This window comes from Pogona vitticeps, chromosome 5 (genome assembly GCF_051106095.1).
Source record: "Pogona vitticeps strain Pit_001003342236 chromosome 5, PviZW2.1, whole genome shotgun sequence".
Lineage (NCBI taxonomy): Eukaryota > Metazoa > Chordata > Lepidosauria > Squamata > Agamidae > Pogona > Pogona vitticeps.
In genome coordinates this window covers 158,515,059-158,530,465 of record NC_135787.1, presented here as the reverse complement: position 1 = coordinate 158,530,465, position 15,407 = coordinate 158,515,059, and the positions used below count along the sequence as shown (strand labels likewise).

General features: G+C 39.0%; 1 protein-coding gene across 9 annotated transcripts in view; it reads left to right on the top strand.

The window, feature by feature from the left end:
• ANKS1B (ankyrin repeat and sterile alpha motif domain containing 1B) overlaps nucleotides 1-15,407 on the top strand; it is a 456,219-nt gene that overhangs the window by 124,865 nt on the left and 315,947 nt on the right. For 5 of the 9 annotated variants that reach the window (XM_073000244.2, XM_073000237.2, XM_073000236.2 and 2 more), the window contains one exon: nucleotides 720-809. The exons of the other annotated variants lie outside the window; for them this stretch is intronic. In XM_073000244.2, coding sequence (XP_072856345.2) covers nucleotides 720-809 — 90 coding nt within the window. The remainder of the gene's footprint in view (nucleotides 1-719; nucleotides 810-15,407) is intronic. 9 annotated transcript variants of the gene reach the window in all.

Here is a 15,407-nt window from a genome sequence, read left to right as displayed (position 1 = left end):
CAAAAAAATTTTGTTTTTAAAAACATCCCTCTCATCATATACTCCCAGCCCATTTCCCAGGATGAAAAGGATTCCACAGGAGACTTGAGGTGCGTTCTTTGTTCAAATAAAATACCACTAATGGACAGGCACAATAAATGTTTATTCTGCCTTGTGGAAGAACACCAGACCCAATCGTGCCCTGAATGCATGAAACTTACAAAACTGGCAATAAAATTAAGATTACAACGTTTAATGTTTTACCTGTGGGAAAGATCTCTCCACCCGGCCATGGAAACACTAACATCTCCAACGTCCAAGGATTCAGCTCATGTGGAACCAGCTCGATCCCTATCGAGCCCAACACCAATTCCAACAAGACAAAAAGAAACTACCGAAATTTCAGCAAAGTCAAGCTTGACCTCTATCCCCAAGTTTCGAACCCATTCTGATGAACCTGCTAAAAAGAAAAAGGACAAGATCAAAACATCTAAATCAAAGAAAAAATCCAAATCTACACATATTGAGCCACCACAGGTGATGATTTCCTCGCCAATTCTAGAGCTTCTTCTAGTGGTTCTCTGTGAATTCACACATCCCTCCCGTCCTCCTCTCTGTCCGTCACGTTGTTGTTTAATATACTACCATGACAAGGGTGCACTACAGATGGAACTGAGGGGACGTTTGGAGAGTGGAGCATATGCTCGAGGGGAGAGTCTCATTGTCAAATGTTTTTTAAGCTCTAGAAACTTCTGAAAGATCCTGCGCAGGCGCAGAACAACCCATTTGTGTGAATTCACTGAGGACCACTAGAAGAACCATGCTTACAGGTAAGTAACCTCTCTTTTTTCCTAGGAGGTAGGCATTTTAGTCTGTCATAGCAGGAATGAGAAAGAACCTTCTGGCAATTTTAAGGCAACTCTTATTTGGCATGAGCTTTTGTGGATGTAGCCAGCTTTTTCAGATCCTATCCCATCTCTGTATGACTACTTTTTAAGTATTTCAAAAATGCTCTCATATCTCCCCTCAGTCTTCTTTTCTCAAGGCTAAACATGCCCAGGTCTTTCATTCTTTCCTCATAGGGCTTTGTTTTCAGTCCCCTGATAATCCTTGTATGTTCCTTCATTCTGGTGTTCAGTCATCTTGGTGTATTTGCACAAAAACCCAATTTTCTCATTTGAAAAGCTTCATAAAAAATTAAGACTGGAAATCAGATACCATATTTTGCCACATATAAGGTATACAGTACTTTTCTCTAAAATATTTATATTAAAACTTTTGGGTCGTCTTATACATGGAAGAAAGGAGGGGGAGGAATCAAAGCACTTTGATTTGTGCTTTCCCCCTCTACATTCTTCAGAAGAAAGTGGAGGGGGAAAGCATAAATCACTCTGATGAATCGCTTTAATGATTCCTGCTTTCCTTCTACACTTTAAATTCTGGGTTAGAAAAGTGGGGGGTATCTTATACATGGGGGTGTATTATACATGAAAATAATACAGTAGTTCACAGTGACATGTTAAAAATCTATCCTGAATAGGTTTTCTTGATTTCTAACTGTCACTTCACTTAATGTTTCATTATGAAATTATTTCTTCTACTCAATGTGTACCTCTGGAAATTCTGTATCAGAAGAAGAAAGATTTAACCAAAAATATATCAGGCTTCTAATAAATGTTTCTCACTACCTGGTAAAATACCTTTCTTCAACTCATTGAAATCATGGGTTAAACTACCAGGCCCAAGGAGAGATGTGATAGTGGAGTTGTTGCTATTGTCCTCAAGACTTTGAAAGGGGATTGGAGAGATTTCTGGGGGGAAAGTTCTTTGCAAGTTACAAGCCATGATGAGGATGTATCCAGGCTTAAAAGGAAGGTACCTCCAAATGCCAGATGCAGGGGATGGGTATCAGGAGACAGGTATCAAGTTGTCTCGTGTGCTCCCAGAGGCATCTGGTGGGGCCACTGTGAGATACAGGGAGATGGACTAGACGGTCCATTAGCCTGATCCAACAAGGCTCTTATGTTCTTATCTTTATTTTTTTTCATCCAAAATCAAATGGTGTTATTGTACTAGTGCAAGACTTGTTATATTAGTTTAAATGAATTTCTAGAGTTGGCACAGGGGAGGGTGTGAGTGCAGTTTTTCATTGCACAACCAATTGCACAATGCAGACGCAATGCATGTATCTGCTCTCTCTTGTGAAGTTAGCAGTTGTTTTGTTCTGCTAGTGTCACATTGAATTAAAGTCATAGTTTGTTGGCTAAATGACATTCCGCATTTTCTTCTTGCCCTAGAGCTCCTTCTCTCTCCTCACAATGCATACTTGCAGTTAAGACTATGATAAAGCCAATGTCTAACTTTCCAGAGAGATTTTATAGATTAAATCACCATATTATATTACTCATAGTTTTGCAGCAACACGTTTGTTTGTATGTAAATAGGTATGTGCTTCTGATAAATGTAACACATTTGTTCCTTATTGATACCAGGAAGGCAAAGGTGAAGAGCATTATTCCTTGTTTCAGAGAGTGGGGGCAAGTAATCTGTATCTGAACATAGGAAAAATATAAAAAGCTTAAAAAGCAGGAACATTTTAATCAATTTTGCATTATAATTATTATTTCTTTATTAGCTAGAATAGCCATCGCTAAGTCACTCCCATTGACATACTTGCACATGCAATAAACCCATACTATCTCTTTACAGAGTAAAGTTGCCTTCTTGTATAATATTTATTTAGCGACAGTAGTTAATTTTTATATTGAGGTGAACTGCATTGCGTTAAATTGTTAATAGTAATGTGCTGTCAAACCAATTCTGACTTATTCGGGGGGTTTCAGGTAGACAATACTCAGAAGAGGTTTACTAGTCCCTTCTTTTAGGGGTGCCCTGGGACTGTGCAACTTGCCTAAGGCACACAGGCTGGCTCTACTTGTAGGAGGTGCAGTGGGGAATCGAACTCTCAACCTCTGGTCCCCAGCCAAATACCTAAACTACTGAGCTATCCAGACAGCTTTTAACTGTTATTGATTGATTGACTGATTTAAATTTAATATACTGCTCCTGCTAGTGCCATAGCACTATTCTGGGTGGTTCATGCTATCTATCTATCTATCTATCTATCTATCTATCTATCTATCTATCTATCTATCTATCTATCTATCTATCTATCTATCTATCTATCTATCTATCTATCTATCTATCTATCTATCTATCTATCTATCTATCTATCTATCTATCTATCTATCTATCTATCTATCTATCTATCTATCTATCTATCTATCTATCTATCTATCTATCTATCTATCTATCTATCTATCTATCTATCTATCTATCTATCTATATCCCACCTATCTAGTCAGTTACGACCACTCTAGGCGGCTTACATCATAAAATACATGAATACATATATATATAAAAGAGAATTATTATACAACAAACAGCTACAACAAGACAGAAAAGAAACAAAGTGATTCACAATAAAGAAAGAAAAGGAAAAAATCAGGGATTGGCTGGAGGGAAGGTCTGCCGAAACATCCACATTTTCAGTTGATTCTTAAAGATACCCAGCGAGGGAGCCGCGCGAATCTCTGGAGGCAAGTTGTTCCAGAGACAATAATAAATTTATTTATTTATTATACTTATACACCGCCCATCTAGCCATAGACTACTCTGGGCGGCTGACAGCAAGTAAATAAAACAATTTAAAAGTAACAGTCATTTACAACAACAATAAGCAATTATTCAAAATGGAAAAGAAAGAGAAAAAATAAATCAAGTAGTGCCTGGAGGGAAGGCCTGCCTAAACAGCCAGGTTTTCAATTGACTTTTAAAAATACCCAGCAAGGGGGCCATATGGATTTCTGTAGGGAGGTTATTCCAAAGACGAGGAGCCACTGCCGAGAAGGCCCGGTTTCTTGTTTTTTCCTTCTGGGCCTCCCTCGGTGTTAGGCTCCTCAGTTGCACCTCCTGACTAGATCGAGTGATACGGGTAGATTTAGGTGGGAGGAGGTGTTCCACTAGATATCGAGGCCCTAAACCGTTTAAGGCTTTATACATAATCATTAAAACTTTGAAATCGATGCGGAAATGAACGAGCACCCAATGCAAAGCGGCCAGAGTGGGAGAGATATGATGATGTTTTCTCACCCCACTAAGAAGTATGGCTGCCGCATTCTGCACCATCTGAAGCTTCCGCATCAATCTCAAAGATAGCTCTACGTAGAGTGCATTACAGTGGTCTAATCTCGAGATTACAAGCACATGTACCAAAGTGGTGAGTGCCCCAAAATATAGGGATGCAGCTGGGCAATCCGCCAAAGATGGAAATAGGCGGAGTGGACCACTGACACAACCTGAGTTTCCATGGTGAGCGCTGGGTCCAGATGGATCCGCAAACTGCGGGCCTCAGTCTTCACAGTGAAAGTCAACGCCCCAAATGAGGGGAAGTTTCCCAAACCACTGATGGTGGGGCCACCCACCCTCAGGACCTTCATCTTGTCCGGATTCAGCCTCAGCCCATTCTCCTGCATCCATTCCAGTACAGTCTCCAAACAGCGCTGAAGGGACAGAATGGCATCCACTGTGGTTGGAGAAAAGAAGATTTAGAGCTGGGTGTTATCAGTGCACTGATGGCACAATGCTCCACACCCCCTGATGAGCCCTCCCAGCAGCCTCATATAGATATTAAGCATTGGGGAGATGATCGGCCCCTGTGGAACCCCACAATTGAAGCTCCATGGGGCCAGTACCCTCTCCCCAAGTTGCACTCTCTGAGGACAGTCCTCAAAGAAGGATCGGAGGCAGGCGAGTGCCAGGCCACCAATTCCCAACTCGGAGAGCCTCCTCCTGGTCGACGGTATCAAAGGCGGCTGAGATATCGAGGAGGACCAACAGAGACATTTTACCCCTGTCGGCCTCCCTCAGTAGGTCATCCAACAGGGTGACCAATGCCGTTTCTGTACCATAACGTGGCCTGAATCCCGTTTGGAATGGATCCAGGGCATTTGTTTCATCCAAATGAACCTGAAGCTGATCGGCCACCACCCTCTCCACCACTTTGCTAATGAAAGAAACATTGGCGATGGGCCTGTAGTTGCCAGTATTGTCCACCACCAAGTTTGGTTTCTTCCTAATGGGCCTAATGAGTGTTTCCTTGAGGAAAGACCCATTAATTATTGCTGTGGCCCATTCAGTTGTTATAGGCCTGACTGCTTCGATGAGCCCAGCCAGGCAAGGGTCAAGGGATGAGGTGGTGGCTTTGTCCACAATATCTGGTATCACAGGCTGAAAGAAATCAATACTCAATGGGCAAGATGGAGCGCTGGACATCTCTGCTCGATCCATTGTGTCCAAAAAAGAAGTCTCCCAATGGATGGCCTCCACTTTAGATTTTAAAATTGCTGCAAATTGGTCTGGTGAGATACTGGAGGGAGGCCCATCACCTAGACCAATTCTGGATAGGTCACAGACTATACGGAAAAGCTCTGCCTGCTGATTTAAAGCTTCGCTTATCCGGTCAGCAAGATGTGCTCTGCTAGCAGCCCTTGCCTTAGCAAGGTAAAGGTTAGTCACAGCCCTGACAGCTTCTTGGATATAAACCTTCAGTTTTTGTCTCCACTTGCTCTCTAGCCTTCTCCTAGTTTGCTATATCACTTGTAGGTCCTGGTTAAACCAGGACGCAGGCCGAGCTCTGTACTGGAGAGAGCATTTAGGAGCGATTGTGTCTACAGCCCTGGTGGCAGCGGTAAACCAGCTGTCGACCAGAGCCTCAACAGGAGCACCAGTCAGATCAGCCAGAATCCCTCTCGTGGAATCCTGGAATCCTATGGGATCCAGTAGCCTTCGAGGGTGGACCATTAAAATAGGTCCATGCTCCCTGCAAGGGGGAAGGGCCATTGAGAGGTTATATTTTATTAGATGGTGATCTGACCATGTCAAGGGAACCGACACAAGGTCAGTCACCATCAGAGCACACTTGCTCCAATTGGTGGAAAAAACCAGGTCTAGCATATGACCACCTATGTGGGTGGGGCTGTTGACATGTTGGGACATGTTCAAGGAAGCCATGGTTTCCAAGAACTCAAGAGTTGGGCTAGAAGTCTCTGCCTCTGCATGAACGTTGAAATCACCCAAGATCAATAGCCTCGGGGATTCCAACAGTGCTGTGGAGACAAAGTCTGCCAGCTCTGGTAAGGAAATGGCTGGGTTGTGGGGAGTGCAGTAACCCAGCAAGATCCCAATACCATCCCTGGCCCCTATCGACACGTGAAGGGCCTCCAGACCCGGCTTTACCACCATGGAGAGCCTAGTAACCTCCAGAGTATTTTTATAAACAATGGCTACTTTCCCCCCCTGCCCCTCCACTCCGCCCTGGTGTTGGATGGCATAACCGGGAGGACAGGCAAGTGCCAGGGGTGGGGCCCCCTCCCCGCCTATCCACGTTATGGTAAAATACATACAGTGGTGCCCCGCATAGCGAGGTTAATCCATTCCGGATTAACCTTCGCTATGGGGAAACATCACTAAACGGAACGGAAAAGCCCATTCAAATGGGCCCAAAACTCACCGTTCTGCAATGTTCCCACATGTTCCGGCGGCCATTTTGGGTGTTCTGGCGGCCATTTTGGGTGTTCTGGCGGCCATTTTGGAACCGCCAAACAGCTGTTCCCCCATCACAATGCGATAAAACATCGGTATGCGATCGCATTAGCGATCGCAAAATCCGCATCGCTATGCGGATTCGTCGTTAAACGTGCGAGGCACCACTGTAATCCAATAATTAATATAATAAAACCATAAACAATCTAATCACATAAAAACAAGACGTAGGAGCATAAATAAAGCTATATAAAACCAAAAATGAAACCAAAATACAGATAACAAATGACTGGACACAGGTGTAAAATTGCACCGTCACTCAACTAGCATTGGAGTGGACTTAGCAGTTGTTTTGTCCTGTTAGATGTACAGATACTACATATATGGCATTATTGTTACCCTGCAAATTGTCTACATTATTTTTTAATATTCTTACACACTTTTCAATGGGAAAGTCCTTAAAGACATCTTGAATACCCAGTGTCTTTTATTTTATTCTTCAGTGTTTGCTGTTTTTGTTTTTCATTATTTGGACAAATATAGACACATGCAAATACTTTAAAATATTTGGATGCTAATTTAATAAAACAGGCTACAAATCATCTTGAAGTGAATCAGTTGCAATTTATAAGACAGCAAATTTGGCTGAATCAAGGTGGATAGTATTTGCACACCTTTAATTGCTACCATATATTTTCTTCCTCCTGTTTCTAAGAATGTTATAAGTAGACAACAAGGGAGACTCCTCACTGTAAGTTTTTGTTTTTCATGGCACAGCAATACGTTTTTCTTGCTAAATTGCTTCATTTCAACATACTACACTAACTACTTCACATGTTCTGTCCTCTATACTGTGCTCACTGGAACCCCATATATTTCATCCCTAAGTGTAATTGCATGAGATGTGGGCAGCTTGTAATAGTTATGTGTTCCATTTTGTAGTTATTCTATCATGTCATAAAGTACTGTTCCATTTATGATGCAGTGTGGTACTTTAGTTGTCTTTCTTGGACTCCAAGTGGTTGTACAGCTTCACAGGTGTGTAGGAACAAGGAACACAAAAATGAATTCCTCATCTAATTGTACACCGTTATAGCTACACAGGAACACCATATTCAGTGTTTGAGTGGCAAAATTCATAACCCACTCAGAAGTGCTTGTTCATATACATTGAATCAATGTGCACTACCGATGGAAAACTGGAACATTTCTGCCTTCCTTTTCTTTTTCTTTCTTACCCTCTCCTGCCAGGTAATGAATGATATAGTGGCAATTTTGATTACATGTTCAAAGAGTACATTTAAATGACAACCTTCCCCCAGTCCCTCTTTTGGCCACTGTTTACTTTTTTAAAAAAATGATTCTTACCCTTTCTCTCCATCATTCACCTTCGCTCTAACGTTTACTATTTCTTTATTTTAAAGAAAGGACATTAGCAGCTGTACTGCTTCAGAGGTGTACAACAATAGTTAGGAATCTCCCCTCCCCAACTCCTCTATCCAAGTAGCTGCTGAGGATAACTAGGAAACGACTGTGACCTCTGAATAGATACCAGTTTTTAAAATTTTTTTAAAAAGGAAAATAGATTAGGGAAGTTATCATGTGATCCACCAGTGAGCAAGGTGTAACTGTAACAGGAGGAAACAGTAATGTAGATTACATTATAGACATTGATACCAGTGACTGAACGCTTTTGTTCAAAATCAAAAACAAGGAGTCTTATAGACAATTTAAAGACAAATTTATGGCATAATATTTTGTGTATTATAGCTCACTTCTTCACCTTCTTTTCTCTCCCCTAGTGTTTAGCCCTGTTGTTGAAAGTTTCTTTTAAGTAAAACTGCTTTTATTCATTGTTGTTCCCCTTGTTGTAAGCCGCCTAGAGTGGTCTTAATTGACTAGATAGGCTGGATATGAATAGAATAAATAAATAAAATAATTCTTCAAATGCTAGGAAAAATGCCACATATTGTTCAACCAATTTATATTGTTACCTCGTTAACAGTCATGCTCAGGTGATAAAAACAAAAGGCTGTGGGTTTTATTTTGTATCAATTCATCTCATATTAGTCTTCTTTTCTTGTTGCCTTGCATTTTTCCAAAATCTTTTGCCCATCCCACTCACCTTTATGCATACATCTGTATATTGACTGTGAGTAGAATCCTGTTGCGTACATTGTAAGTGCAATGGCATAAATCACTTCCTTAATTTAAAGGGTTACCACTTGTATTCCTTGTCATGGGGCAAGTAATTCATCTGGCATGCAATGAGGATTACAGTTGTGAGTTCTTAATTAGTGGCAGCTTGCTGCTGTGATGCATACTTTTGCATTTATATCAGTACATATAAGCAATGGAATGCTGGACATTTTCTCTGTCTTAATTCCAGAAATACAATTTACTGAGAAATTCAGTACATCAGAATTTGTAGTACTGTACTATACTTTGCAGAAAGGTTGCAATATCTAATTGAGCTCACGTTAAAATTGACCATTTTTTAATTCATTCCGAATATTGACAGTTACGATAAATTAAAATATGATTAAATACATCCTTTCCACTCAGTCATTTAATGCAAGGCTTAGATTAATACCAGTTTTTTTCTTTTTCCTGTTTAGCATGTTTGATTTAAATTCACAATGTAAGATCAATAATCATTTCTATTGACTTTAAAAGAATTTATAAAATAAATAAACCCATTTACAAACTGGATTCTTTTTCAGTTGGAATAGGTTTTCATTCAAGATTACCATTTTCAGTTTCTTAACAGTGGTGTTGAGTTGCTGAGCAACCGGAAAAATACTAAAATACTAGGACGTCTGATAGCTTGTACATGCCTAAATATACTTAGAGGGTGACTCCAGGCATTTTTGTATGGAAATCTCTAATTGTGATAGCTTTATAGAACATTTTAAATTAGATTTTACCATTAGAAAAGAGAGAGAAGAAGAAGGAATAAAAAAGGAAAGTAATGTGGAAAAATCTTATCAAACACCAGTAGTGAGTTTGTTCTTTTTCATATCAACCATGCATACCTTATCTTAGTAGGTAGATAGGACAGGAAATATTTCACATATCTGCTGCTCATTAGAAACATGGTAATAATTATATATGGCCCAGCTGCAGCCCATAGATATATACAATAAGAATGTATAAAAACTGCTTGATCTGCCAAGTGATGATTTGGGCTTCTTCCGGTGACCAGCAGATCATGTTGTCATCTGTTTCAGTATTAGATACAGCTGAGCATTTGTAAATTACTCAGTTAATGTTCCCCTTGTAAGCAAACCTGGACCTAACTGATCATTTTCTTGGATCTTAACAAATCCTGCTTCACCCAGCGCTAGGGTGGGAAACAGATGATACATCTGACTGATCAATATAAGTCAAATTAACCTGAAGTAGCCTTAACCTCAACTGAGAGGGAAGTGGCAGACACTAATCCTAATTAATGAACAGTGGATATTTATTTCTTGCTGATGAGCTGGTGTGTGTGAGAGTGTGAAAGTTACAGATGCAATATTTAAATAGACTCAAATACAAACCCTTACACCTGTGGCAATACCCATTTTACCCTCCTTCTTAAATGTTGCTCAACAGTTCTGTAAGACTCCACCATCCATTCTTCCAACATCCAGGAAAATAGAGTTCAGAATAAGGACTATGACTTCCTTTTTTAATCATCCTGTTCCAAAATTAATAATAATAGATACATTACAAGGAAATCCACACTCTGCCCCAGCAGACAGAGCTACCCTGAGCTCTATTTTTTAGTGGAAAGTAATAGTGTAAATATAATAAATATAAATAAAAAGAGGATAGAAAACTAGATTGCATGGGTAGACATTTCTACCTTGGCTGTGCAACTACAATAATAATATACCCTTATGCAGTACTTTTGCTGTGAATTTCTAACTACTAGGCCTGGATGGGTGCATATCAACAGTACCTTTGGGAGAAAACCACACCACTCCTTGACAGTTTTCTGGAATTTCAGAGAAATTTTGCCTGTGCACTTCAAGCAGAGGCACATAAATTGGCGTCACAACAGATTATCACTACAAGACGCTCAGCTGGCTGCGCTGCAAAGAGTCTTACCACATCTGTAGCCTTATGTTGACATGTCAGTTCATTCTCTCAGGCAGGAAACGGACTGTGTTTGAGGATGTAGATTCTATTTCATGGAAGCTCATACTGAAATAAATTTGCAAGTCTTTAAGCTACCACAATACTTTTGTTTACTTTGTTTCTATTATACATGGCTTTGCCTGTCTGCCTCTCTGATGACCTTCTTGGTTTACCTGTCTGAGCAGAATAGTGAGATGGTATTATCTGTTTTGGGTTGCTTTGCATGAATAAAAGAAGTAGCAATGGGAAAATTATATGACAAGAGCCCTTGGCTGTGCTGTATTAACAAACATGAAAGTTTCTGTTCTTTCCATTAGGTACATGTTAGAAAATAACACAAATGTCCTCTCATGTTTTATGAGGGGACATTTATTATAAACAGTTCAAAATGTGTCTCAATAGCATGTGAAATGCTAGCCTATGCCCCACACAGTATTTTAAAATTCCTTGCATCAATATCCCACTCTTTCTCCATTAAGCTCAGGTTTGTACATGTTGATAGGAGTTATCATGTTTTATCCTCATAACAATCCTGTCAGGTAGGTTGCCATCAACAGTTACTGGTCCAATTGTCTCTAGCTGAGGACCACTGTAATAACTGCTACACTTGCCTTTGAAGGCTCACTGTGAATGTATGGGCAATCAATTTTGTAATGACCTCCAGAATGTTTTTTTCTAATACTGTATTGGTTTAGGGCTTAAGTGTTTTTGCTCTATGCACAAGGCACAAGAATTTTAGTTTACACAAAATATGAAATGCAAGGCCAAAAGATGGATCCCTGAGGTCTTCATGCTGCATTTGTTACAAGGTTATTTAAAAAAGCCTTTGGAATTTGTTTGGTGTTAAATAAAAAGCAATGTAATTTATTTCTCCCTTGAGAAATAAACTGTGTAGACAGAGAATTCACTTGTAGAACTCAAAACATCAAACATATAAATTTACTGTTTTTCAAGTGCTGTAATACTCTTTCTGACCTTGACAAATTGCTAGTACCCGGCATGTTGTCCTATCTGCTATGCTTGGTTAGGCAAGGCACATAGGCTGTGGTACCTATAAAGAACCACAGCTAATCATATCCTTAATCCCTCTTCTGTATATTAGATTCACCAGTGCTTTATAACTTGTCTGTATAGAGGGTTGTGTTGGATTTGGTATTTGGCTTAAAACACAAAATTGTGAATAACATAGGTTGCACTCCAATGCACACCTGTCAGAGGAAGCCTCCATTACACAGGGAGGGACTTATCCTGGGTAAATATGAATAGATTTTCTCTATGTTGTTACATTTGATAAAGTGGGGAGAGCCTGCTTCTAGCCTAAAGTGACACTTAAAATGTATATTTAAATATTCATTGTGGAACTCCATATAGAATTTTCATATAGTGGGGGGAAGGGTGGAGAAGTCTCTCAGAGGAAATTGGTGCTGTACATAAATTTTGCCTCATATAATATTTATCCCTTCTAGTCTTTAGGATAAACAGAATTAGCAATAAATATACCTTGAATTAATTCATTTGCATTATACCACTCATTCCGGCTGGATATATCTTATTTTCCTCACTGTAATGGTGTTTGGATTTTCTGCTAGATAACTTCTCCTTTGAATGCACAGTCATTCCACTGGATATTTGTCTTTCATTGTTAAATTAGGAGACTTTATTATATTTTTATCAGCTCAATACTATTAAAGATGTTATTGATGTGAGCAGCAATCTTCTAATAAAGACAGCAAAGATAAAATCTCAGAGATTTCTAGAAAAGAATTTCAGTGCGCCTTTTGTTCATCACTTTGAGTGAACATGCCTCTTCCCATTGGTGTATCAATTCAATTTTGTCTGATAGGCAGTAGATTTCCACAGTCATAGGCAGAAGCAGTGGAAAAAGGAATCTACCTTCAGGTGGAACTTCGTATAAGCTATCTAAGCCAGTATTCCTGTAAAGTTCAGACTAGAAGCTGGAGTAGTCACCAACCTGTACTAAGCAGAAGTTCTTTCCATTTCTAATACTGTATATGAGATCCTTTTAGCTAGAGGTGTCTTTCCCTCTATTTGTGAAACACATGTTTTACAAATGAGCTACAGTCTCTCTCTCCTCTAATCACTCTGTGTTTTCTAAAGCCTGCATGACCTCGCCTTTGTTATTTAAATATATCAATTTCTCTTAAGTGTGCTCAAAATATTACAGATAATTGTGATCTGCCAGACAGGTATATATCCTGTTTAATGCAAAATATACAATTTGCTATCTTGTTTAAAGCCTGTTGACCTTCTTCACTTATTAATTTGGTCTCTGTGTTTTTCCTTACATCTGAATATTATGCTTTTATTTTACTAAAAGGAACTAATTGCATGCTTGTTAAACCTTTTGAAGTAGTGTTATAAGTGGAAGGATATGCAGGATAATGTAGGTTTTTGAAGCAATATATTGTGTGTAATGCCATCTTAGATAGGATATCAACTGAAATACATATTCTTTGGCTCTGAAGGGAAGTCATACTGCTCTCTTCAGATATGAAGTAAGCATAATTACCTCTGCAACTCCCATGATTCTAACTCAGATTTAAGTCTAGCCTAGGTTTTAAGTCTAGATTAGTTTTTCCCATTCACTTATCTATGAGCCTTTATATTTCCCCATTGAGATTGTTCACAATCAACCCTTCATTAGTAAATTCTCAACTAAAGTACATTAATAGTTCAGTATACAAATGTTTAGGTAATCATGATTTTATATCACAGCATTTCTCTCTCTCTCTCTCTCTCTCTCTTGAATCTCCCCTTTTTGGAAATCTTGGTTTATGTGCTCTGTATCAGGGAAAGGGGAGCATTAGGCTTCAGAATAGTAGGCAAAAATGGAAATGCCTGTCTCATTATTTTAATTAGAAAGCACAATGACTGAGAGGTTCAAATAGTTTGTGCTTGCCCAGTGGCCATTTTGTCAAATCCCAGACCTCATAGAAAAAGCTTATAATTTTCCTTTAGTTTTCAAGCCAATTTGTAATACAAGCTGGAAAATGACTGCTATAGAAATATAAGCCCAGGCCTTCTCTGGTGTGAAAACCTGTTTCTGTGATCCTCGACAATATATAGAAGACCTGCATTTACGGCAGGTGAAAGAAAACGGACTGTGTATGAGCATAAATAAGTACATATGGACTATGTACAGCGAAATTAATGACCAAATACATTGTACTTCAAAAACAGATATATTCAATAACAAAGGTGCCATCAACTGTCTTTCAACAGAAAGAACTTACTTACATGCTTACTTACTTATTTATTATTTATTTATTTACTTATTTATTTATTTATTTATTTATTTATTTATTTATTCGATTTTTACCCCGCCCCTCTAGACATCATCTAGAGCAGCTTACATAGATAAAAGCATTTCAAATTGACACATATAAAATACAATAATAACAATTAATTCAAAAACAGCACGTTTCCATGATGGCTATTGAAAGCTATGGTACTCAAAGTGATCTAATAGAGTTGTTTGAGAGCAAGGAAATAAACCCTGTTATTCCAGTTTTGAAACTGATTAATATTTGATCGTTTAGAAAAGTGTATAAAAAAATACTGCAACTGGATCCAAGACTCATATGCCATTCTAGGCAGATTTACCAATATGTCTGCCCCGATGAGGTCAGGTTTGGACATGGTGGAAAATATCTTAGTTATATCTAGATTGGGGAGATCTGCGCATGCGTCGACGAAGCTAGACGCCTTTACATCGCCCTCCAGGAAACTTACAGATAAAACTATAATACAACCAAACAATTGAAAGATAAGCCTGAAGGAACTTTTGAGGAGGTTCCGGAAACTCAGCTACAAACTTTCCCTTGACTTGGTGAGTTTTTCCTTGCTAATTACAAGCAATAATACTCTCCGTGAAAACAACAAAACAACATAACAAGCATAATGGCGACAAAACGTGAAGTTAAAGAACTGTCGGAGTTGATAACTAATATGGAGAAAAATATTAGACAAGACCTAAAAGCGCTTCAATCTAAGTTTGGGCAATTAGTGGAAGAGGTTAAAACAGCAAGGTCAGCTGCAGATAATGCTGTGAAAAAAAGTGAAAACAACGAGAAAGAAATACAGCAATTAAAAAAAAGGCTGGCTATATTATCAGACCGCCAAAGGCGAAGGAACTTAAGACTTTCAGGAGTAACAGAAGACATTGCTGCAGGAGACCTTGGGAAGACTGTAATTGCTTTTTTTCAGGAACATGGCATAAATATAACAGATGAGGACCTTGAACGCACTCACCGATCTCTGAAACCGAAACCAAAGCCTGGAGCCAGGCCTAGAGACATTATAATAGCTTTTTCAAGAGAGAAAACGCAGAATTATGTTTGGAACAAACTCAGGAAAATTAAAGACTTACAACTTCAGGGACAGAAGATATTTCCTCGCCCTGACTTATCACCAGAAACCATGAATGAAAGAAGACTTATGAAACCCTTTGCACAGAAGTTGCATGAGAATGGTGTTTTATTTTCCTGGGGTTATCCAGCCAATATTTTAATTTTTAAAGATGGAAAACTCTTGAAAGCTAGCAACCCAGCAGAGGCGGAGAAGTTACTATACAGACTTAACATACAACGTACTACTCAGGAGGCCGAAGAAGAGAAGGAGGGAGGAGAAGAAGAAGAAGAAGAAGATTGAGGGAATTTATATGTGACTGTAAATAT